The sequence below is a fragment of the Accipiter gentilis genome, chromosome 23, assembly GCF_929443795.1.
Source record: "Accipiter gentilis chromosome 23, bAccGen1.1, whole genome shotgun sequence".
Lineage (NCBI taxonomy): Eukaryota > Metazoa > Chordata > Aves > Accipitriformes > Accipitridae > Astur > Astur gentilis.
This window is the reverse complement of record NC_064902.1, coordinates 20,115,885-20,140,932: the sequence shown is the minus strand read 5'-3', so window position 1 is coordinate 20,140,932 and position 25,048 is coordinate 20,115,885. Positions and strand designations below refer to the sequence as shown.

At 46.6% G+C, this 25,048-nt stretch overlaps 1 protein-coding gene across 1 annotated transcript; it reads right to left on the bottom strand.

Moving 5' to 3' along the window:
* Window positions 1-482: 482 nt before the first annotated feature.
* Window positions 483-2,642, bottom strand: GPR27 (G protein-coupled receptor 27). The gene has a single exon (XM_049827095.1). The coding sequence runs from the start codon at window positions 2,617-2,619 to the stop codon at window positions 1,477-1,479; it is 1,143 nt and encodes a 380-aa protein (XP_049683052.1). The 5' UTR covers window positions 2,620-2,642; the 3' UTR covers window positions 483-1,476.
* Between the last annotated feature and the right edge of the window lie 22,406 nt (window positions 2,643-25,048).

Here is a 25,048-nt window from a genome sequence, read left to right as displayed (position 1 = left end):
ACTGTGATGTAAATGTTTGTAAGTGTTACATGATACATCAGAAAGCAAGCCTGTCAGGGACAGCTTCCCCTGAGATGGCTAAAAACTTGTGTCAGGATCCTGCCATCAGGCTGCCGGTTAAAACGCTTTCAGAGAAGTTTTTGTAGAACAATAAAGCAGCTTAAAATGCCATGCTTAATAAATGTAAATTACCTGTTAAGAACACAGTTTACCAATGAGTACAGTAGTAACCAAGCCACCATGTCAAAAGCCTGCTTTGCCAACTAAAACCAGCAATCCACAGTTCCACACTCTTTTTCTACCGTTAACAGAGGACCGATTAGCTAAACCAGAAATTTGGTTTCAGTAGACAAAGAGAATTGTGCTATTTAAACCTGTTGCCCATCATGAACTTAAGTCTTCTTAAAAATAGCTTTAGTCACTTTTATTGGTATAAACACCTAAATTGAGATCTAACAGCAAATCAGGATTGTGCTTGTCCATAATAACCTCAGCTGTGAAATCTACTCAGACACAAGACATACAACCTTCCACATACACAAGTTATTTGTCAGCAAAGCAGAATGCTGCCATTCTGAAACAATTACATACAGTAAAGGTTTTCAATATTTTATTAAAGAAAACAGTCAAAATGTACAAGTATTACCCAGGTTTGTAGATAACTTCCTATAAAGGCAGTAAAATATGAATTTCAATCTAGGTTTTAAAAACTGCTATAGTTGATTATTTTTAAAGTTGATATTTTAAAATCACATTTCACAAATAGTTCTGAAATATTACCAAATAAATAGTGCAACAAGAAAATTGAAATTAGTTCTACACTGTTTGCATGTCAAGCAAAAAAGTTATAAGTAACTGCTTCAAATACTCAAACCATTTGAGAATGAATGAACCCAACAGCTCCTACCAAAAACTGACTTCTGACCACATTAGGAACGTCCTCTTCTTGTTCTTCACTTAAAATCAAATAATAATAAAACAACACCTCTTGAGGTCATCAAAAATAACTTTAGTATAAAATTGTCTTGGCCCTTATCAAATATTACATGAGTAAAATTGTTAAGCCTTTATCAAAACAGACAGGAATAGGGAAACAAACAAACAAAAAAATGTCATGGCCTTAATCCATATCTGTTGGAATCATGTCTAGAAATGTTAGAATAAGCAAGACCAGAAACTCGGAGCCCTGTTTTGTTTTTAAAAACGACACAACCACAAAGAAAAACAGCTTCTTACTGCCTAAGGTTTGGGGGTGTTCTGCTCAAGTACCTGTTCCCATAGACAGCAACCTGTTATGTTCTGAAGAGAGCATACGCAAAATATAGAAAAATAAACAAAATAGCTTCTTACAGCCTAAGGTTTGGGTGCTGGGCGGTGGTTTAGCATGTCCCCCACAGGTCCCACTCTCTTGAGATCATATGCAGAAACCTGGAAAAATCACATCCATCTTTCTTTTTTGGAAAAAGAAAAGCCCCCCTACATCCCAAAGCTCTTGAGATCGCAAAGGATGGTGCCCTGGGTGCTCTGGATGCTTTGGCAGCACGGGAAGCGGGCTCGGAGACAGACCCTGAGCTCCTTGTTGAAGATGAAGCAGAGGATGGGGTTGACCCCTGCCTGGGCAAACGTCATCCAGACGGAGGTGGTCAGGTAGACCTGGGGGATGGAGCTGGCCTTAATGAAGACCCGCAGGTAGCAGGCCACAATGTAGGGGGACCAGAGGAGCAGGAAGAGCAAGGTGATCATGTAGAACATCTTGCAGAGCCTTTTCTCCATCTTAAACTCCTCCAGCACCAGCAGCCTCTTGATCTGGCTGTGGGTGGCCTGCCTTATGCCCACGAGGGTGGGCGGCGTGGGCCCCCTGCCGAAGCCGGCCGTCCAGTTTGCAGCCGCCTGGCCGGTGGCTCCCGGCCCGTGGAAGGTCCAGTTCTGGCTGATGGCCGGTACCAGCTGGGCCGGCTTCATCTTGCGGTGGCCGTGGATGAAGAAGAGCAGCTTGATGTAGACCAGGTGGGTGGCGGCGATGACGGCCGCCAGCATGAGCATGAAGCCCAGCGTGTCGTTGGCCTTGACGTAGCGGTGCTCGAAGATGCACTGCTCCTCCTCCCGGATGAACTTGTAGGTGCCCACGTCAAAGACGGGGGGGAAGGCCATGGCCATGGAGAGGGTCCACACCATGCACACCACGGCCAGGCAGGTCCAGCCCGTCATGCGCTTGGCGTAGAAGCGGTGGTGGGCGATGGCCATGTAGCGCGTGACCCCCACGCAGAAGAGCAGGAAGGCGGCGTGGAAGCAGAAGAGGACGGCCAGGAAGGCCAGCACCTTGCAGCTGAGGGGCCCGTGGGGCCAGGCGGCCCCGCTGCGCACCGACAGCATGACGAAGGGGAAGCAGGCCAGCGAGCGGAGCCCGTCGGCCAGGCAGAGGTCCAGCAGCAGGTAGTACGGGGCGCGGTGCAGGTGCCGGTCCTTGAGGATGAGCCAGGCGAAGAGCACGTTGCCCGCCAGGCTCACGCAAAGGATCAAGCCCAAGGTGGCCAGCTTCAGCCCGGAGGCGCTCAGCAGGCCGCCGGCGCTGGGCAGGTGCGGGCTGCTGCTGCTCCCCAGCTCGCTGCTGTTCGCCATCGGGTCCTTCCTCCTCCTCCTCCTCCTCCTCCTCCTCCTCCTCCTCCTCCTCCTCGGCGCCGCCGCGCAGGCAGGGCCGGGGTCTCAGCGCCGCGGCAGCGTGCCGGGGCCGAGGGCCGCTCCGCCCGGCGCCCCCATCCCCGCCGCCGCCGTCCTCCCCCCGCCGCCGCCGCCGCCAACGCCGCCGCCGCCGCCGCCCCGGCCGCTCCGGCGACGCGGGGCGCTGCTGCCGCCGCTCTCCCCGCGGGCCATGCGGATCCCCCGCCCCGCGGCCGCGCTACGGCCGCGCCCGCCGCCGCCCCATAGGGATGCGCTGGGGGAATTGGGGAGGGGGAAAAAAACGAGGAGCGGAGCAGCGCGAAGCCACCCTCCCCACACACACACACACACCACCACCTCCTCCACCACCTCCCCTTACCGCCGGCGAGCTGCTCCTCCGCGCCGGGCGAGGGGGCCGGGCGAGCCTGCGCACAGCGGCGGCGGGCTCTGCCCAGCTCCCGCCGAGGACAATGGGGTAAATCCCCCTCCCTCCTTCTTCCCTTCCCTCCTCCTCCTCCTCCTCCTCCTCCTCCTCCTCCTCCTCCTCCTTCCCTCCGCCCTGCCTCCGCCCCGCGCAGCCCGGCCCCTTGCGGAGCGCGGGGCTGAGTCACTCGCGCAGCGGCGCGGAGCGGCGCGGAGGTCCCGCTGCCGCAGCGGGGTTTTGGGGGCGGTAGCGAGATATGGGGCTCGGAGGTATGCGGGGTGAGGGGTGGGCATCCCTGCGGTGCTGCTGCGGGTTATAGGCGATGGATGGATCCGTCTGCGTGGCCCGGGTGTGGGCCCGTATACACCCGTGTTGGTGCGTAGCGCGTGGATCTATGGATCCGATGGATCCATACAGCAGTGGCACACCTGTGGCGCGCTCAGCGATGCGCTTTTGCTAGATTTAGCCCTGCTGAACGGCCATTGAACGCTCTCTCTTTCTGCACGCAGGGGAGGCAAAGTCCGGGAGCGCCTGTTGCAGCAGATTGTCCGCGCACGCCGTCCCTTGCTGGGGAAGGAGCTTTGCAAGCAAGCTCGCGTGGAAGAGTGTTTCAGCGTGAACATCAAGGAAAAGCTGTCTCTGCAAGTCAGGAGCCTGACATTTGGGGCCTGACTGGGGTTCCCAAGAACGGGAGGGGAGCTGGCAAAATGTCCCTAACCCACATGGATGCTTTCTGCGTTTCTGCTTTGTGCAGGGGCTTACCACCTCCCACGCTCAGTTGCACGGGTCCGGGCAGGTTTTTGTGAGCTGGGTAAGACACCTTTGGCCTGGCTGGCACAAAGCTTCCGCTGATGCACCCGTACTGTTGGTGCGGGTTAATTAATTAATGTAGGCCAGGGAGGCGCAGATCCTCGTCCTCTCTCTCCCGCTTTGCCATCCGTGTGTATGTAGGGCAAGGCCTCTCTGTGCGCCTTGTAAGGCACGCACCACCGCGCGGCCCTGGGCTCGCTGGAGATGCTAATGCAATTATCGTACTATTACTGAGTTTCCTTCATGGCCTCTTGTGAAGGACACGTCTGAAATCCTTTTTGAGCATTCTATTAAAAGCCATCGGTAAATTCAGCGTTATTCCAGAAACGATAGCAATTAAATTGCCTGCATCAGCCCCAAAAGCGGATGTCGGTGGAGCAGCTTTTGAGTGCATCTTTCTGGCTGGTTTCAAAAAGTCTCGCTGCGTGTGGCAGGGGGCAGGCACTGACCTCGATCGTGCCACCAGACATCCAGAGCAGCTCTGCTGAACTCCTGGCATTTAAACAGTGGTGGCACCAAAACCAGACTTTGACCCAAAGATGTGTCGAGGGCAACCTGTATCACATGCAGGACTTCGTTTGCCCGTGGATCTGGTCTCTATCTGTTATTTATTGCTAGTGTTGGGAGAGCAAAGAAATCCTGAGGGGAAAAAAAAAAAGCGGCAGATAATTGAGACTGCTTTTTGCTTCTTACCAGTACATCTAAGCTGTTTTCAGTTGTTAGGTTTCTCATTTGCACCGAAGTTTTACTGCGACAGAGAATTGCCCACGGGTTGTTCAGTGCTTTGTGCAATTTTCAAGGCGTTTCTCACATTCCTGCGGTGACTTGAGCGCCGGGTGCACGATGTCCCCTCGGCAGCCCCGGCGCTGGCATGGGGAGCGATGTCTTTCTGGAGGAGCTGGGGACACTGCGTGCCTCGCTTGCCCCCGGTGCAACGCGGGTCCGCGTTAACAACCTCTCCCACGGCAGGGTGCCAGCAACCAAAGCGCTTTGCCAAGCACGAGTCCGAGGATCGGTTGTCCTTGGGGGTGCGTGGCTTTTCAGAGGACCAGAGGAGACCTCATGGCCCGTGTTAGCTCTCTGATCTCTGCCATCAAGTGAGCAAAAGGGAGTAACACACCTGCTTCCCTCCTCTGTGCCTGCGGGTAGGGTTTCTCCTCTCCCTGAATGCTCGCCAGCGCAGCTGAGCTGGCTCAGGAGCTGCTGTAATTCACTGCTATCTTGCCAGGCCAGCAGCAAGTTGCTAGCTCATCTTTCTCCCACCTGTAGCGAGGGGAGAGCCGGCAGGGAATGGTGTTTCATCCATCTTCCCAGGCCTGCTCCTCTGATGGAGCTCTGTAGTGCTATAGGCAGTGTGAGCCAGGAATTTGGGGCCAGCTTCCTTGCGAGGCTGGCTGAGAGGCGTGACGCTAAAGGAACAGCCAAAAGCAATGGAGAAAATAAGGGGCAGGTGGGGGGGGTCATACAGTCTTCATACAAGCAGGCTCCTTGCCTCCCAAAGGGGCTGGCGTGGGGTTAGACCCGCCAGGCTAACTCTGCCTGTTACACTCCAGCCCTTGTTCTGATCTCCCTACAGGGGAAGAGCCCTCCCTGCCCCATGCGGGCATGCCCGCACCTTGGGGTGCTTCACCTCTTCTTTGCATCAGACCCGTCAGGTTCAACCAAGTTCCTTGCCCAGGCTGGGTCTCAGTTTGGACATTAGGACGGTGACACATTTACAGTATTTGAGTAAAAAATGAGAAATGGGGTATTTTGTAGCCCCTCTGCTTTTGCAGAGCTGCTCGAGGAGCTCTTCCAGGTTGCAGGGACTGCGGTCCCTGGGGAGGTGTCCAACATTAAGAGTCAAAAGGAGCAGCAGGGACTGCGCCGACATCCCCACAGCGAAGCCTTCGCCCTCGGCGCTGCTCGGCTCTGTGGTGCGCTGACGGGCGTCCAGCCCCCGGCCGAGCGGGAGCACCTTTGTGCACGGATGTGCTCCTGGACACGGCACGGCACTGAAACACTGGGCTCCTTCCTCTGGTGCCCAGGCAGGGGCTGAAAACACTGGGTGTATTTTGATTTGGGCATAGCCAAACAAAAGCCAGATCCATCGCAGCAGTCGTGGGGAACAGGTAATTTCCAGAGATTGTAATGAGTGCGTTAAGCTATTTCCCTTTCTCACTATAATCACTTTCACAAAACAGGTTTAATGAAGAGCTGTTCTCTGCTTATAAAATGGTACTGCAGAGGCTAGATGGGCTCCTCTGACCTTTCAATGTGCTTTACTTGAATTGGCTGCCTCTTCATGTTCTCCGCTCGCTGCCTTGAACGGGAAAGACAGCTGAAATACAGACTCTTACAACAAGTACTGTGGTATATTGCCGCCTTTCCACCAGTCACCAGTATTCTTCCTGAAACAGTTAGCTATTTATTATTGGTGGAGGTATTTGTGTTCTTGTGTCTGGGAGCTCTGCATAACGTTTCTGGAAAGAGAAGTGACCTGTATTGGTGGCACTACTGTAGTAGAAATCAGTGTTATCTCTGGTGTGACATAAGGGAAGAAGTAGGAAATGTCTGGACATGCCTGAAGGACAAACCCAGACCCCTCCGTGGCCGAGACGCTAGCGGCAAGCAGGACAGGTGAGAGCAGTCAGCCAAAACAATTTTGCCGTCACAGATAATTCAGGCAAGGAAAAGTTTTCAGGCTTAGTAATCAAGGAGATGGAAAGGTCAGTCTGGAGCAGAAAGGGATAACAGAGGCTTGAGTCGGATGCTGGCACAAGAAAGGTTTGGGTCCTCCTTCCCAGCTTCCTGTAAGTCCCAGACTGCTGTCCGCATGACATTCGTTATTTGTGTTATCTTTGCACCTAACGGAGTGAGTCAGGAACCAGGGTGCTACATAAACAAAACAAAAAGCTGTCCCTTTGCCAAGGGAACTTAAAATCCAATCGTGAGATGGGAGAGAGAGCTGATAGGAACCCTGGAGAAGGGGGAGGACGAGCGAACAGCAAGGCTGCAGCCTAGGGAACAGCATCAGTGCAACCGCGGCTATCACTCATCCCTGCAGAGAGAGGAGGGAGTGCAAGGAGATAATGAGGTGGGTTTGTGGGTGTTTGCAAAGATTATGATAATACTTTGTGACAACAACAGAACAGAAGATGACACATTAAGGTAATGTTTGGGCACCGGCTAACATGAAAACAGCATGAGAAGTTTTAAGTCTGCAAAATTTACAGTGCTACCCAAAATAACTGCTTTGCACAGGAGTCATGCTTGCCCTCTGTAATCAGGGCACAGCCGTGGTACATGCTAGTGAAATGAAGACAGATTTAAACCAATGCTGGGAAACCCCGACCCTACCTCTCGCTTGCAGAGGGTCCAGCTGTCAGGTCGGGGATGGGGAACTGGGGACTGCCATCAGCCAGGGAAGATGCATGGGCAAGCAGAGGCCGGATCTGCGCCCAGCAGAACACCAATGAAGCGTTTTTGGTGTGGTTTTGTTCACAGAAGCATTAGCACAGTTGTGCAAAATGTACAGATGACACCAAAGTGGATGAGAGTATTAATGTCACTGTTGAATCCCGATTTCCTGGATGGCAGCAGAGGATCTGCAGGCAAACAGTCACATAGCTGCATTTATCTGGCAGAGAGGTATCTGACAGCTAGCTATCACATTTTTCAAGGGCTTATTCCTAGCTGTTTAATACTTCATATGCTCTCTTGGGGAGGGAGGAGAGAAGAACGGAGGAGTATATTTGGCACAGCAGGGAAGTGGACTCGGGTCTTTTCCATCCCTTAGTGCTGTGCTGTTGCAGAGGGAGAGAAAGCCTCCTTCCACAGCGGTACTAATCCTCCTCCACAGTGAGCTGAACGTTTTGAACTTGAACAACTCCTCTCATTTTTCCCCCATGTGATTGTGAGTCAGGCTGAGCTTCTCTATTCTTCTCCATAATTGAGTAGGAGATTATTTTGACTGGAAATAACCAGACACAGGTATCATGGCTGTGAATGCCTCCATGCATGCCACTTGCTGAAAGTTCTGTAGCCTTCTGCAAAGGGAGCTGGTCTTTAAAGACTTTGCTCAATGGAGAGGGAAGAAAAGCAGAGGGGAAAAATAGCTCCTTCCTGCTCACTTCTGTCACTGGCTCTGCTAAACTTAACCCGCTGAATTGTCGGTCACATGCTGTTCTTCAGAAGCAGCTCTTTTGAGGAAGAGCTCCCCTGTGACATGGGGAACAGCCACAGCGAGACAGGAAATATCCCTGACATTATGGCTTTCTACATCATGTAGTAGCCACGATCCAGTCCCATGGACATGCCGAGGAAGTTACGAAAAGCCGTTCCTCTCAAATCTCCAGGGAAGCTCTCCAGGCACAGATTTTCCTGTTCCTTCTCTTCTTCTCTCCATAGTTCCCTCTCACGGGATCTAGACCATCTGCTTGGGCTGCACTTCCCACCCCTCTGCCCTGGTGGCAGTGAGTGACCGGAGGAGCGCAGGGCAAGGGAGAACTAGATGCAGTGTGAGCCCATGTCAGGGTGCGTGGCTTCCTCCGCTGCCGTGGCCGCTGATGCTGTGAGACACCATGCCCTGCCGGTGTCGGCTCTCAGTGGGTACCAGGGAGGTGGGTGCAGCCCCTCCTCGGGACTGAGTTTTAGCTACGCGCTCTCCTCCTAGCAAAGCCAGATACTGAGGAGCATTTCACAGGATCAGGCTTTCTCCAGTTTGTACGTAAGTGGGATTGCCTCAGGCTATTGAACCAGCCTGCTGCAGACTAGCCAACCCCAGAAGTTTTATCTGTGCTGTAGCAACCTCAAGCTGCTGCTGTTCTGCTTGTGTATCTAATGTCTCAGCTGCTTACTGAGGAGCTAATGAGCTTTTGGAGATACATGGGTGCTATAAACTCCTTAGGCCGGAGATAAGCAGCTTATTGCCTTTAGGAGCACTGCCAGCCCTTGGCTCTGCCACTGTGGTGCTTCTCAGGCCCCAAGTTCTTCATTAGCAGGAAGGGTTATAACGTGTTGCAATAAATAAGTGTATTCCTAATTACATGCATACACACATGTGCTGCAGCCATCTCCACAGGCTGAGGTAAAACCTGGCAGCGGGAGAAACGGGCACCAACAGGCTTTACACGCTGTGTTGTCACGTCTCCCTGCACAGCTGACTTCAACCCTCGCAAACTGCCTTCTCTGCACGGGGGCTGCCCCATCTCGTCAGTGCAGGGTGAAACCACCACCCTCGCCATGGTGAAATAGCCTTCGGCACCCAAAAGCAAACTCGCTGTGGACAGCGTGGGCAGCTTCAGAACAAAAGGTGGCTGTTTTGATGATGAAACAACTTATTTCCATTGCTATCCTTTTTCTGCTTTTGGATAGAACTACTATGAACACCTGTCTAGAAAATTCACTGGCTAAAAAAAGAGGTAATGTACAACTGAAAGTGCATTTTCAAAGTCACTGTGAAAGCAGGTTTTTACTTCCTTAGTATGAATTCAGCCCTTGCTGGTTTCCACTTGCTGTCTATAGTGTCTGCCATCAAAAGCAATTCTGCTGCAGCTGGTCAACAGGCTGCAGTTGCTTACTAAAGGCTAAAGAGAGCCTTCAGATAAAATCTGCTTGGCTAGTCAAAGCATCTTCATCTTATTGTGTATTTCACTCCTCCCCCCCCCCCCCCCCCCTCCCCTTTTTACATATTACCCAGGTATAAATTAGCCCAACAGCAGTCTTTCAAGGTGTAACTAGGACCATAATTTGGTATGCAGCTCTCGAATTTTTGTTTAGTAGCTCTCCTTGGAGCAGTTTTAGAATTAATCTAATCGTCAGGGAAAGTTATTTGAGGTGCTGGAAGTACCTTCTGATACCATCTTTTAATGTGAGTAAATAAAATCTGAAAGCTGATTTCTTTGCTGCTCTACTGTCCTTATATATTACCTTTCCTGTTGGTTTATACCTGTGCAGAGCTTAGATCGAAGCCAGAACTACTCCCTTATTTTGGCACTCTGTGCAGATGGATATCCCCTCCTTGCCTGTGGCCCCTTCCCCCCCTCCACAGCTGGCTGAAATGAAAGGATGAGCAATGTAAAAACCTTCAATATGACTAAAACTGTGAGATTTAACAGTATCAGAGAGTCTATGAACACTAGTTGAATGCTAAATTCTTAGTTAAACGGGCGTTGTTTGTTTAGCTAAAGCCCTTGCCAGGGTGTTGGAATGGGATGATAATCCAGCAGCATATTCCCGTAATGGGAGCAGCGGTTCGGAGGTCAGCTCAAGGCTCTCCACCACTGCCGAAGCAGTACAGACAGTTCAGCATCATGTCTGGAATTCAAATCAAGCCATCACCAGATTCATGTTCAAGGGCTGAAAGTCGCTAACTAACCCTTCTGTATTTAAATTACTTATTCAACAAAGGCGTCCTCTCGTCATTTAATTTTGAACTATAGAAATAGCATGTAAAAAGGTTTTGCAGTTTAGAAGTGTTCGTGGGTCTCAACCAACTTTGTAGGCTAAAAGCAAAGTGTGAGAAACATTTTTTACCATGCTATCCTATCAATTGAGCTTTTAAGGCAGGCTGATGAGAAGGAATCTATTATTTTAATAGCGTTTTCTCTCTGGTAAAAGGTCTTGCTAACTTACCGGAGCAGAGCTTGAAATAACAGATAAAAACTGTCAGAAAAGCTCTGATGTAGTTTGGAGCTGAGTGAAAATTGTGACCAAAATCTGAGCCTGATCAAACCCTGAGTTAAATGCCAAAATGGCCCAGGATTCCTCAGATCATCATGCAAGCTGTTAAGGATAACAAACAGCTTATTTGTTTGGGGTTGGGTTGGTTTGTTTCTTAGTTGTTCCTTTTGTGCAAAGGGTTTTTCTTTGGGAGGATTGGGTGGTTTCATTTTTTATTTATTTGGCCTTTTGCTCTTGTATTTTACCTAATAAAGTTCACTTCAGTGATGCAGGGCTGATGAGGGAAAACCTCCCAGAGCTGTGTTAAGCCTGAAGTCTTCATACCTGAGAGGAGCAGGGTATGGGCTTTTGGTAAGAGCCAACAGGATTTCACATTGTTTGTGATGTTGAAAAAAATGGTTGTGGTTATATGTATTGGTTATATGCATCATACAAAAGCCTTGTCGAAAACCTCTGTATATCGTTTGAGTGCCAATTAAATTACCTTTACAATAAGGACACGATGACTGGGAGGATTGTGGGGAGCTGTATGATTTTCATCCATGCAATGCTTGAGCCCAGCCTGGGAAACAAACCTCATCTGCCAAGTTCTGTAGGGCCATTTCCAGCTTTTCTTGAAGGAGGGACCCGGCTCTGCTACCAATAAATAAAGTGGGAATTTTGACACTGATTTGAAAGGGAGCTAAACTGAGCTCCATGAAAAGGGAGCACTAGCATGCAATGCTGCTTTTCTTTTTTTCATATTAATGTAACTAATTAAATGTTTGTATTTTTTTAAGCACTAACTGGGTTCTGATGGTCGTTTAGAGACTTTGAGAAAGTCAATAATTGTGATGAAATAAGACTGTAGACGCCAGAACAAAGTCCACATGAAATCCGTGATGTTGCTAGGATACAGCTATTAGTATTTTCAGTTGGCTGGGGTATTTTTTTGGTGTGTTTTTTTTAATAGAGTCGGCCTAACCTCCCTTACAAACAGTAGAAGAATACGTGACTGCCTGATCCCATTTACGTGATGCTCCTTCAATTTACAGTAATGAAGCCAAACTTGACCCATCAGTTGCAGCTGCTTTTATTTGTGAAGAAGAAACACAGAGAGTAATTTTGACCTGAGCTAGAGGGAGCACATTTTATCTGAATCTTGATTTTTTTTAAAAATGATGTGCAGGGTTTTCTCCCTGTGGGTGTTATATTGCTGAAGTCAGTCTCCCTCTAGTGGTTTATTTCCAGAGGGGCCCTTGGCTTTACTGACTTGGACGGGTACCAAATTTGATAGAGTGTGATGGCAGAAAGTTGAATGGCCCCTATGAGCTGAACTGTAAAGCAGCATTGAGCCCATAATTTTTAAGAGATAGGCATAAAACCTATACAAATATTTTAGAATTTAGTTATTGTTTACAGTATCAATAGTAGATGAGGCTTTCCATCCCAGGCTTACTCTGTGGTACAGGCTAACATGGTTTGCTCGGTGTGTAGGATGTGACTCTTGCACATTGTTTCCTTCAGATGTATACTGGGATGCCTGTAAAAAAAAAGATCAGTATTTAAGCTCATATTCCACATCAAAGCCAGTGCCAGATGTGGTGCCAATAACATTCTTTTTGATTTAGTATAGCACAGAATAGCACTGTGGATGGTGCTATTTTGGGATCCCCATGTTTGGGGAAGTGATATCTAAGTGAAACACTCTGCAGATATTTTACTGGGAAATAAGGAAAAGCAAGCTGTTTGGAGATTGTTTCCAAGATATAACTTAGATTTGAGGTCTGACAGGTTTCTTCCATTTATGGCCCTGACCCCACCTTTGCTGGGCATCTCTTTCTTTAGCAAATAAGATAGCTCCAGTGCCTTAAAGCATGGGGAATGGGAAGGGGGAGGGATGAAGGCAGAAGCCTAGTATCCAAAGCTGAGTAAGAAATTCAAGTCTCCTAATACCCCATGCATGGACTGGATGCTGAGTTAAGCCAGTTCAGCTCCCTGAAGATGGCTAGGTAAATAATAAACATCTAATGTAAAGCATATTGAAGTCAATACATGCCTTTACTTAACTGAAAAGGGCTTTGGATGAGGCTTAGCCTTCCTTCACAAGTGATGGTAACCCAAGAGAGCTGTGATTCTGCAGTGCATCAAGGATCCTGGAAAGATGGATGTCTTCCCAGCTAGTACACTAATGTGAGGTAGCTAGAGGACTGGTACTGCCTTCTTCATGTTCACATCTGGCAGAAGTCTGTCCTGTGATTTGCTTTTTATGTACCAGAGGAGCTATTTGGCTTTGGGTTTTCCTTTATAAACTGTAATAGAGAGAAAGCTTGGAGAAATTTAGGATCACCTGCCCCAGAAGTTAGCAAGCTCCCATTCCGTTCTCACAGGCCCCTGGACCCGGAGGTTATGAGATGCCATTGCCTTCCCGTGAAGCCTTTTACAGTATGTCCAGTTATGTAACAACTTGAAGGGTAAGCCTTTACTTTTGTTTGACTTTTACTTAATGCTCAGCTTCTATTGGGCAATCGGGAATCTTGATCCCTTGGGAGACTGCTTAAAACACTTTCCTTTGGACGCTGCTCTGTAAAAGCTGCACAGCAGTTCCCATGACAGTGATTTTGGAGCCAATTTTGTCTTTCATTTTTTGTTTTCACTTTTCAGGCTGAAGTTTCCACACAGTGTCCTGGCCAAAGCTGATTTGATTTTGGTTTATAGCTTGAGCAAGAACTATTCTGTTTTGTGTTTTTTTTAATATAAAAAACATGCATTTACTCCTAGCATGTGGAACAAAATTCTTGCACTTTTTAACAGCTCCACAGCTAAAAAAGCAGTCATACAAATTCAGTATGCACATGGTCCTCTCTGAGATTTGTTCTAGCATCACTCACAGACAGAAAGTTAATAGGAGTCCTATGTTTACAAGGAGGTCATGGACACTTACGAGATGCCCATGAAGGCATGAACTGGCTTTACTTTTATGTAATTGTACAGTTTTGCGGTTTTTTTTTTTTAGACTTTCACAATGCATATGTAGAAACTTTTCTAGTAAGGAAGGAAAGGATCTAGTTGAACCGCACTTCCTTTTGGACTAGTGAATGGTTATGCCAGTTGTACAAGCTAAGGAAAGGTTTCTCTGCTTGTTTGACTTCGGTAGGTTCATGCATTTGAAGGACGACTTCAGCAAACAGGAGCTTGCAGGAACCAGCTGTGTGAGGAGCCTCTCCCGCAGAGTGGTGCTTGGTACTGTGCAGGAAACCTTCTGTCCCAGGCAGGGCTGGACTCAAGCCTGCGAGAAAAACAGGCACGGCGAGCCAGTTTGTTTTTAACAAAACGAAGTTATGCAGTATCATTTAGTTCTGACATGTTCCCACTATGCAGCAAATGAAGAACTCACTAAATACAGCATATCTCTGGCCATATCATTTGAATATAACTTGTTTCCATGACAACCTCTGCTTAACAGCTTGGCTGATATGAAATCATTCCTAGATGAGGGAGCTTTTGCCAAAAGCATTGGGATTCAATAATTTAATACCACATTTTAGCTTTTAAAAAACATTTATTTAAGCTACTGGAAGCAAATATCAAATAAAATCCCTTCAACTTCACCTCTGCTTCGGCTCTCGGTTGATCAGTTTATCTTCCTGGGAACCTCTCAGAAGCAGCTCTTGTGTTACTTAATATGCTTCTGAAGTCCCAGGCAGTGTTTCAAGAGCAAGTGATCGTGACACCAGCGTTTGGTAGAGAAATCACATTTCATGGCTGTTGGCTCAGCCTGCGAGGCAGCGGGGCAGCAGCTGGGCACAGCAGCCAAGGCTTGTGCTCGAGCCATCCCTCAAGTCCGGGAAGGTTTTTGCTCCAACTATCTCTGCCTTGGAGTTAAAAAGAGGAGCTTTGGCTGGAGAGAGGTCTAGCCCGACATTCCACATGGTTCATTTTGTGTCAGGAGCACTGAACAAACAAACCCAGGTTATCTGTTAGATGTTTTCCAAGGTGCAGTACCTGTTGCCTCGGAAATAGCTGTGGAACGCTTCCAGGGTGGAAATGCAATATGACTGCTCATATGGTGCTTGTTCCCTTCCTCCCTTCCAGGTGCTACGTTGCATTGGAATATATCTAAAATAAGCCTAATGCTTTCCTAATATTTCTCATGTATGCAGGCATTGCTGTTGCCACAGTGATGGTACACAGCTGTCAGTGGGAGAAAGGATGGTCCTGAAGGTTTTAAGAGGCAGTCCGCCCCTTCAAACTGCCGTTGCTTTATATCGTGGGGATTCCCTGCACTAGCTGGGAGCAGGGGCTATGGGAAAAACTACCAGAACAGGCAAATAATGTTTCAAGCACATGTAACATACCCATTGCTGTCAAGATTTTGGGATCAGCAAGGATTATAAGAGTAGGGATTTAAATCTCAAGTAAAACCATGGAAAGAGTTATGAAGTATTCATTGTTTCTTCTGGCTATAACATGCCTGCTTCAGCTCTAATTAGCCCAGTGTGGAGGGACTTGGGCCTTTGCTGTGGCAAAGAGGTTCAGGTGCCTGAAAGTGGGTGCAGACAAGCAGTGCGAGGAGCACAGAATGGGGCAGAACAGTATTTCTCACTCCAGGTTTTTTGGTTTGTTTTTTTCTCCCCTGGGAAAATTTCAGCTGTTACCCATCTGTAATCAGCTGAGCTGATCTACCAGCTGACTCCTGCTCTTGGCCACAGAGTCCTGCTTTATAAGGCCTTAGCAGAAAATTGCCTGTTTTCCTGGAGAACTCTGCAAGCAAAAGGAGGATGTGGCTGGGAGAAGGTGTAAGGAATAGAGCCAGAAGCCCCTTCTACGTGGTGAGCTTTAAGCAACTCATCTCACCTTTGCACCATCTCATCGCACGGGACTGCACCACAACACGGTTTGTTTATGGTAAATCTGCTTGAGAGGGTACAAAAGCACAAGAGGTGGCATCACCAGGGTTTCTTTTAAAAGGAGCCTTCCAGATATATGGCAAATATCAACAAAACACATTTTTAGTTAAGGCCCTATAACTATCTCTCTGATAATGCTAATAATTTCCTGGGATTTTTAATCTCTGAACCGATTTCTTTCAAGGTGTGCTGGCAGCATGAGGTGGCTTAGCAGAATCAGGATGCTGTTCTCATGATCGTTTTTCCTTGTGAGATCCATCTCAGGAGACTCGTTTTTTGTCTGTGTCACGACTTCTGAGAAATCTCTGTAGGCAAAAGATGTGCTAATTCAATACATCCTGTGATTGCCCTTCCTCCACAGCCAGATTAATTTACTGTTAGTTGAGATTCCCACAGCGTACCTTGTGCCACTGTGAAGCCTGGCATTTACCCATGTAAACAAGAAATAAAGGGAGGCTTTACATGTCTCATTTGGAATAATGATGCAGACTCTACCGCCTGGTACTCACTCCATGTCTCAGAGGTGTGGGGGTTGTACTTCTATATTGTTTCTTGCAGCTCAGATTTTTTTATAACAGAGTAATTTTTTTTTTTTTTTTTACCTGAGCTATAGTGTTTTAAACGATGAGCAGCTCTCTGATAATGGAATCTGGGGGTTTTCACTGGAGCGTGTGGCTCCCATGCAGGTGCTGGATACAAAGTTAGGTTTTGCAGTACAGTCTAGTGGGTTTGGCCTTACTTCCAGAGTGATTCTGCTGCATATCCGAGATTTAATACGTTGTTGGCAACCTCAGCAGAGAACACCAAAAATGCATTAGGTGTGGAGACTATTAGTGGCAGTCACGGAGGCAAGATGTGGCCCTTTAGGGCTGTAAGAAATTAGCACTCTCCTCCTCTCCTCCTGTCTTTTCCAGCTCTTCTGAGACAATCTGTGCCTAGATATAGCCATTTATTGCGTGGTGGTTTTTTTCAGGATTAACATTTTTGGTGGCCTCACCATTAAAATAGAGAGAAAATGCTTGGAGTGGGCATAGCAATGAATTTTTAGATTCCAAGCTCTCCCAAACGGTCATTATCTTGCCTTCTATTTAAAGAGGAGTAAATTAAATTGCGAGAGATGGTGCAACTGGTTTTGCAGATCTTATTTAATTTGGCTTAGCAGTTAGCATTTTCCATCTGCGCAACATAATCATTAACTTTTTTGTTTCTTCATTGTCACTGTACAGACTGCTTTTTAAGGGTGGTCTCTGCCCTTTCTTACTGTTAGATTTTTTTATTTCTTTAAAGGAGTGTGTCTTTATTGATTTTTCTTTTGGGATGCAGTATATATAACATTATTCATCCTACTAAATGTGCTTGCAAGGAAACCTCTGTGATTCATGGTCTTTGATCCTGCTGTGGGTGTTTAACTTTACTACTGTGCATAGTCCCGCTGGGGAGAATCTTAATTTCAGAAATACTATTATAAAAATAACGCGAGGTTTTTAGCACGTGTCTAATGCCGGATTATGAGAGGCATCTCCCTATAAAACCAAGCGTGTAAATTAACTACGCTGTAGAGAAGATGAGAAAATAGATAAATCATCCCCCCCCCCCCCACCCCAAGGCTGGAAAGGTTCGCTGTTGCGTTCTCGTCTCATCCACGGCCAGTTTGCACGGTACTCATCCCTCTGTTTCGTGAACGCGCAAGGGTTTTGTGTCCTAAAAATTGGATTTTTTTCCAGACAGATTTAGTTTTCCTGTCAGCATCGCCAAGCCGAACTGAGCACGAAGGTTATTCTCTTCACAAAGGCGGCCCCAGAGGCTCTGAGGTGAGGTGCGGGTACGGGCAGGGAAGGGGCCGCCGTGCCCGCCCAAACGCCTCACGGCCGCAGCAGACCGGGGGGCTTCCCCCTCCGGCGGGAGGGACGGACACCTGCCCGGGGGCGGCTGCCTGTGCTGGGCCTCGGCCCTTTTCTGGAGCCCCCGGGTGGACCCCGGCCGTGCCCGCCGCCGTGCCCGCCGCCGTGCCTCCCTCACCCCTCCGCCCGTCCTTCCCGCCTCCCGCTCCCCTCTCACGGCTTCCCGCCGCCTCATCCCTCAGCGTCCCTTGTCCCCTCCCCGCCTCCCGGCCCGCCCCCCGCCCCAAGCCCCGGCCAGGGAGATGGCGCTCAGCCCCCCCGAGCGCCTCAGCGACGAGAGGGAGGCGGCGGGAGGCCGGGGCCGGCGGCGACGGGGCGGGCAAGCGACCGAACCGGCTGGGCTACCGCTCCACTCGCCCTGGACCTTTTGGTTGGACAAGTGAGTGGGACCCGGAGGAGGGGGGGGGGGGGGGGGGCGGTGGGTAACAGCCCTGCGGGACGCGGGGACCCGGGTGGGGTGAGGCGGGGAGCTTGAAGAGGGACCCCCCAAAAAAAATCCGTCTGAGGGAGGGAAGCATCTCTGCTCTTCACAGCCCGGGGGTCAACCTGCCCCCCCCCCCCCCCCCCCCCCCCCGGGGTGGGGGCAGCGGTCTCTGGGAGTTCGTCCGTGAAGTGGGTTTCGGAAACGCTTTCGGTTTTGTGGCTCCTCACGGTGATTGAGGCAACAACGTCGGTGGTGGGTTAAACTCTAAATTTAGGCATGACGCTCGCAAGCCCCAGAAATAGAAGGGGAAAGGTTAGGCTTCGCTGCTGCTGTGTTTGTGGGCGGCCCGGCCGCCCCCCCCGTGCCCCACAGCGACCCAGTCCCACCGGTCACCCGTGGCCGTGGCGTGTCGAGTTCTCTCCCGCTCTTCGATAGTCAAGGTTTGAGTCCTGCGGATGATCGGTTCTTAAAACCCGCAGCAGTCTGTTTTGAAGGATTAGCTAAAATTTATTAATTGCAGCGTTCCTGTTGCGGTTGATGGGCTTGGAGTTTTGAGTTTTGGTCTCTAATGGTCCTGGAAAGCTGCTGCAAAGGGACACCCCCCCCCCCCCCCCCCCCCCCCCGGTGCATACAACTAAGCATAGGGGAAAAGTGCCAAAGTCGAAACGGAAATAGAAAGTTTAAAAACCAGAACTTGATATCCTTTTTTTCCTAGCGTGTATTTTCTTGCTGGCATCTTGTTTTTAATCTTCTACATCTCCCTTTTCTCAAATTTCTGTTGTATTTCTCCCCTCTCCCCCGCACTCCAGAAGGAAAGTTCTCTCCTTTATAAGCCTTTCTGCTGCTGAACATACTGCCTCATACTACTGGTAAAATTCTGTTGGTGGGGTTTGGGTTTTTTTTTTTGGTAGCTTTTCAACTCATGACAGTCAAACAGCAAGAAACTGTTGAAAGCATACAAATATTCTGAGGTCCTGCAAATCAGATCTTATGGGGAAAAAACCCAACCAAACCCACCACAAATTATTTCTGGTTCATCCTTTTGAACTCATGACATAGTTATGGTTGGGTTCAGGATCTGAGTTGTGTTTTCCATTTGTTTTTAAAAAGCACCATTTGGACTGATGTTTAAGCAAGCTACCATCCAGGTCTGTTTGTTTACACAAGCCATGTGGAGATAAGCATGTCTATCTTTTATGATCAACATCAGAAGTTAAAATCCATTTCAAGTTCCTGAGTTGTATCATCATTTTTTTTCTTAAGTCTTGGTTCCACTGTGGGCTCTTAAAATTCAGTTATTCTATTGATTCCCCCCCCCCCCCCCCCCCTTTCTGATCACATATAAGTGCATTTAATTAGGTAGTATTGTTGTTCCTTAACTTATAAAATCAAGAGTGTATGTATAAGGGAAAAAAAAAAAAGAGTGGGACCTTATATATTGTGTGTTTTGTTTACCAGCAACAATGATAGAGTAATGGCAGGGAACAAGAATGGCAGCAAACAAGGTATGATTCATACATTTAAAAACCATTTAAGGCATTAAAAAGCACACAAGAGATTAAACCATGAACTTAATTTACTGCAGTGTGTGAAGGTTCATGTCTCTGTAGAGAGTCCCGCAGAAGAGGCTGTGACATTTATTGGTACACCCATGCAGATTTGATAGAGGGATCATTGCTTAGGCTTGTATAGGCTGGACTTTCCGTAGAAGATAACTGCAGGCATTTTTTTTTAACTTACTTTAGTAAGACCTAGTGTGAAGCAGTGATGTTTCCTCATGAGATGGTATTGATTTTTGACTGCTACTACATTTTACCCTGCTTGGACTGAAAAGCAGGAAGAAGTGATGCTTAAGGATAAATAGATGTTGAGATGGGTATGTAGTTATCTTTTTCTACTAAATTACTGTGAGAGAGATCTATGACATACATTTTAACATCTTCAAAATGTATCTTTTCAGTAAGTCACACTGTTAAATTAAATGTCCATCGTCTAAGCGGTACTTTCTATCGCAACTAGTGATATGCTACCAAGTGATTTTCCTGGGGTTCATGACCTTGCTTTTATCGTAGTGTCACTCGATACATCTCCTGCTTTAGAAGTAAATGCCTTTATTTTATCTACATCAGCACTCATTTCTGTGAATGGCTTGGCACAGGCTTAACATCAGGAGGCTGGGATCCTGTGACCAGGTTCTGGTTCATTGCCATCATCTTACACATCTCACGGGGCATCTGCGTTTCCTGTAAGTGCTAAGCCTTTCTTGGTATGTGTGTCTGAAATAGTAACCATCTGATATTGCTCTCTTGTATCTAACGCCATATATGCTTTAGGAAAGCGAGCATGATGGAAGCTTTTGGGAGAATATTATTCACCAGTTTGACAAATAAGATCCCATCCGTGATCTTCAAATGCTCGCAGGTCAGCAGTTTCACAGAAGGTGGTAGAGAAGCTGTCGGGTCTTTTTCTCTTAAGAGAAACGAGATTTCCTTTTTAACTGTTAGGATGTTTTCAGGTTATGTGCTAGAAGTTTTGAAACCAGGAGTTCAGAACTGCAGTTTCATTTGTGCGTTTTGCAGGCTTCTAAGTTCATACCTACATGTCTCATTCATGGCACTTTTGCATGAAGCCATGTTATGGGGCATGGGGAATTTCAGCAAGTCTTGCAGATGCCTTCGGTGCCACCTTGGGAAGCTGATTCTTGCTGGTGGCTCTTCACACTCGTGTCTCTCTTGGTGAGGCTCTGGACTGGTCCAGGGTCCGGCTCATAGTGGCCTCTGGCTTTGAAATGAAAGATAGCCTTTCTAGTTTTTGGTACACTGTGTAGTCTTTCAATTTTCTACACAAAAGTGCTGATATGCATCACTGAATATAACAGATTAAAAATAAGGTTTACAAATCTGGTCACTATATTCGTGTTGTGTAGCACATTAGCCACGGGGATTGCACAAAAGAAATCAAGTGAGGTGACCGTCAAAGGCTGGGATGTCCTGGATAACAAGCCATGTTAGGCACTTGAAACTATCCCTGAATGGGATTTGGGGTTGTGGATCTGGGTATGATCTTTGTGTAAATACAAAGCTGTGAAGCTGATTATGCTTTTTGGTGTACATGGGGACATGATACAAATATCCTACACTGTAAACCTTTCAAATCGTGACTGTTGTTCAGCCTGGGTATTGTATGCCATCTTATGTTTAACGCTACACCAAGTAAGCCTTTCCCTACCAAAATAACAGAGGGAACATGCTAGTACTAGTAGCTGTCTGACTTTTTTCAGCCTCACAATGAGAAGCCAGGGCTTTTGTCAGTGGTAACAGTTTTTGTTCCAGTGTGTGTGTGTGTACACACAATAATGAAGATGTTGTGCGTCCTTGCAAAAAGACATCTTTTGAAGATCAAACTGCATCTGAGCTGCCAGTGTTGCTGACAGACAGCTTTCAGTCAACAGCGAGGAAACTATTAGTACCCTTCTATAAAAATCAGTGCTACCAGAAATTGAACACACATCACACAAAAGCATAGTACAGAAGTCTCATTTCTAGACAAACCTCATGAAAGATGCACTTGCTTCCATGGAAATCTGAGAGTGCAGCAGGGGAGATTGCGTTGCAGGATTGTGGCCTGCCTGCCTTGTCTTCTTGCCTGACTTCTAACAGTGCTTTTTAGGTAATTTTGTTTCTATTGCAAGAACAGTTTAACTCTTCTGTATCTTTGTGAGGGGAAGAATATGCTTACCAACATTGTCAAATATAATGCGATGTTATTGGTCTACTCCAGAAAAGTAACAATATTCTTGCATAAACATATTATCCTTATGTGCTAATTTTTCTCTCTTCATGTTATACTGATGAGGTCTATATAAATGAAGTTTAGTAGATAAATTCTGATAACTGAACCATTTTCATAATAATTGTGAATCTTTATAACTAAACACGTCAGATATTTGTAACTAAACTTAATAATTTCCCTTCTTCCCTATAGCAAAATCTTATTTATCTAGGATCATCTGTTTCATCTATAAAAGCTTATGAGTAGGTGGCTTACAAAGAAAAATGATGGTTAATATTATAAGAACGTTCAACCCGGTAAATGCATTTTGACAGGCTTTGATGGCTTGAAATCAGTCTTTGTATTCAGAATGGATTACCAGATTTTAGTTGCCACAGCGTGTTTTCGAGTTTATGCTTTGTAAGTAAATATTTTGCTTATTTATACCAAAAGCAGTTGCAGCTGAGTACTTACAGGGGTATTTTCAAAAGTGCTTGGCAGCTTTTAAAGCTCCCGCTAAAGCTGTGATGAGATTCCCGCTGGGAAACAAAGGCCAGTGTGAGCACATATGAAAAAACTTCTATCCTTAATTCTTCGCAGGGAAACAGAAGAGCTACAGTTCAGCATCAGACATTAACATAAGCACAACCACCTGGAGGTTTATTCATGGATAAAACAATGGAATTTATCTTTGTATCCTTTGTTCTTTATTCATGCTGGAATAATGAAGGAGTAGTGAAGCAAGCTGGCATTAGGATTCAGTTTGCATAGGTTATTCCTGTTTCCATGTTCCACTTCTGACATCCATGCAGTTTACCATGAGATGCTGTACAGTGGTCTGGCCTGTTTAGGTAACTCTGTTATTCCTGATATTGCACTAAAATTTCTCCCATAAAGATTCTAAGATGCAGAAAAGTGGCATCACAGGGCACAGAACAGGCAGACCAGGAGAACTGTTGAATATTTTACGGGCTCTCTACGGGGAACCCAGATGTGCATTTGTAGGTGGTGTCGTGACAGACCAACTATCTCCATCCCCAGAAGAGCTGTCGGTGCCTGGCTGGTGTTGTGACCCATGTCCCCTCCTGTTGGGGTGCTCGTGAGGATTTGCAGGGCCTGTGGAGTTCCTTGGAGACAAGTTGTTCACCATGGCGATAATTGACAGTTCAGTATGGCATATTGGATTAATTTTACTGTTGATGACAGTAAAATTATCCAAAAAGGGAGGAATCCTGTAATGGCTTCATTTCAAGGGTTAGCATTTGCAGGGTTCTCGTTTTGTAGTAGCATGTGTATTGAGGTATTTAGCAACACACGCAACCATCTTACTACTCCTAGCTTATAGTGTAAGTGTTTGCTGGAAGAGTTACGGCAGTAGGAGTTTCTACAGATCCCTTCACTTGGAAGTCATCTGCCATTTCTGCTAACTTAATTTAAACTTATTCTGTGTACTCAGTTAAAAACCCCAAAAACCCAAAAAAAACCCAAAAAACCCAACAAAAATGCAATTTCACAGGTTTCAAGGCACAAAACCCCTTCAGTTGTCACCTGTGCTGATCTGCCGAGTTTATGGGTGGCTATCACAGAAACACTGGGGTTCAGATTTGTCAGCAGTGTAATTTTGTAGGAAATTCTGGGCTTTTTCCGTCTGTCTGTCTGTGATTAAAATACCATCTCTCTGCCTCTATACTCATTCATTAAACCAAATTTGTGCAGGTCAGGTGTAACTTCTGCAGGAAATGACCCTGAACTTTTAAATTGTTGCATGTCATCATTTGCTCATTTGCAGTCCTTTCAGTAGGTTTTGGTTTGGGGTTTTATGGTTTGGGGGGGGGGGGGGGGGGGGGATTGTTTGTTTGTTAATGAAAAGTTTGGGGCTTCATGCTCATACCCATAAATCACTGACACTTTCCAGAGCTGGGTGAAAGGCTGAAATAATGCCATGTAATCTTGTGGGCATGGAGCACTTGCCAGGCAGGTTACTAGAAATAAATGGTCACTCACCTTAACTGTTAAAACAGATAATTTGCTGGTCGGTTGGTGTTTTCTGCCAGCTGATCACATAGTTTCTCAGGAAAATGTTATTTGCAACTATCAAAATGAACCATTTTATAACTTTGGAGTGGCATATTCTGTCTTGTCTGCCTTAGCTGCTCTTTGAAATGGCATTGAATTTGCTAAATGGCTACCATGATTATCTAGATAACCTTTGAAGACTATGGTTAGAGAATTGATTTTAATCTTTTATTTGAGCAGACCTTACTATCGAAACAGTGTGGCAGTATCAGTCTGAGTATAGAGAACGATGATACTATATGTTGTACAGCAAAGTTAACCCTGTATGCATTGATGACTGCCAAGTTAGCAAACTGGCAGCAGTAGTACCCAAGTAATTTCTTGGGGCAGTGGTGTGGGACAGCAAGAGGCAAAGTTCTCTCAGGTTTTGCCTGTTTGTGTTCTGTTACATGTGAAACAAAGTGTTAGCAGAGAAGTGCTACTTCTGTCAGCAATAGGGTAAAAACAAGGGGTAGTTTGTTGCAAAGCCACTGCTCCCTACTGACAAACACAGTTAAACCAGCTGATAAGTTTTAAAGTCTGTTTTAACTCACTACATTTTTTGTGTGTGTGCATTCAAAAGCCATCTGACTAACTCTGTTTCTGTTAAATACTGTGAATTTCTCTTTTTGCTCTTTCATGCCGAGCATAGAGCGTAAGGGGAAAAAAAAAACCAAACCAAAACCGGCAAACCAAAAAACCCCTAAACCTTGCTATGATAATTCCTTTTAAGCAAGTTGTTTGTTGTTGTTTTCAAGTTATCAGTTTTTCCATGGGAGTTTTCATAGTTCATGAGCCACAGGAATAGAACCTGCACCATGGCAATTTCTTGGGGAGGGTGGGTTTGTTTTTATAACCTCTAGTTAAAGTTATTTTTGAGGTTTGGACATGTAACACTGTTTTCTCATCAGTTCCACCATTGCAATGTACTCTTATGTCTAGTGATTAACAAGTAAATGGTAAAGTAGATGTTAGTTTGTCTGTTCTATACTGAAAAAGTTGGGAAGGATTTGTCTGCTGGTTTTGTATGTATTTTTAAAGTAATTTATTTTGAAAGGCGCCTTCGAAAAAAGGCCTTGCAGCTATTATTAAAGTTTTGAAGATGTGATGCTGTTTCAGTAGTTTTTCATATTAAACTTTTTCCTTTACGTGAATATCTGGGTTTTGCCCCAGAGCGTGAATTATATCTGTAAGAACTGAGAGTTACTTTAGTGTTTTCCTGGACATGTTTCTTGCTGATCAGATGTACCAGGGCAAACAGCCACATTGATGGGAGGGTTATTGAGGTCTTATTTGCCCTTATCTTTTCTTCAGCAGGTACCTGGGCAACAACTGTTTTGGTGGGGTTTTTTTTTCCTCTGTTTCCATAAATCTGTTCTGTTGCTTCTGTTTCCAAATGTAGTCATTTTACACATTTTTGTTTCCTCTTCTGAGATGCAATGGGAAGTTGCTT

Excerpts from the sequence above, each read along its gene's own strand:
- GPR27 (XM_049827095.1), bottom strand. The coding sequence starts at position 2,619 with ATGGCGAACAGCAGCGAGCTGGGGAGCAGCAGCAGCCCGCACCTGCCC.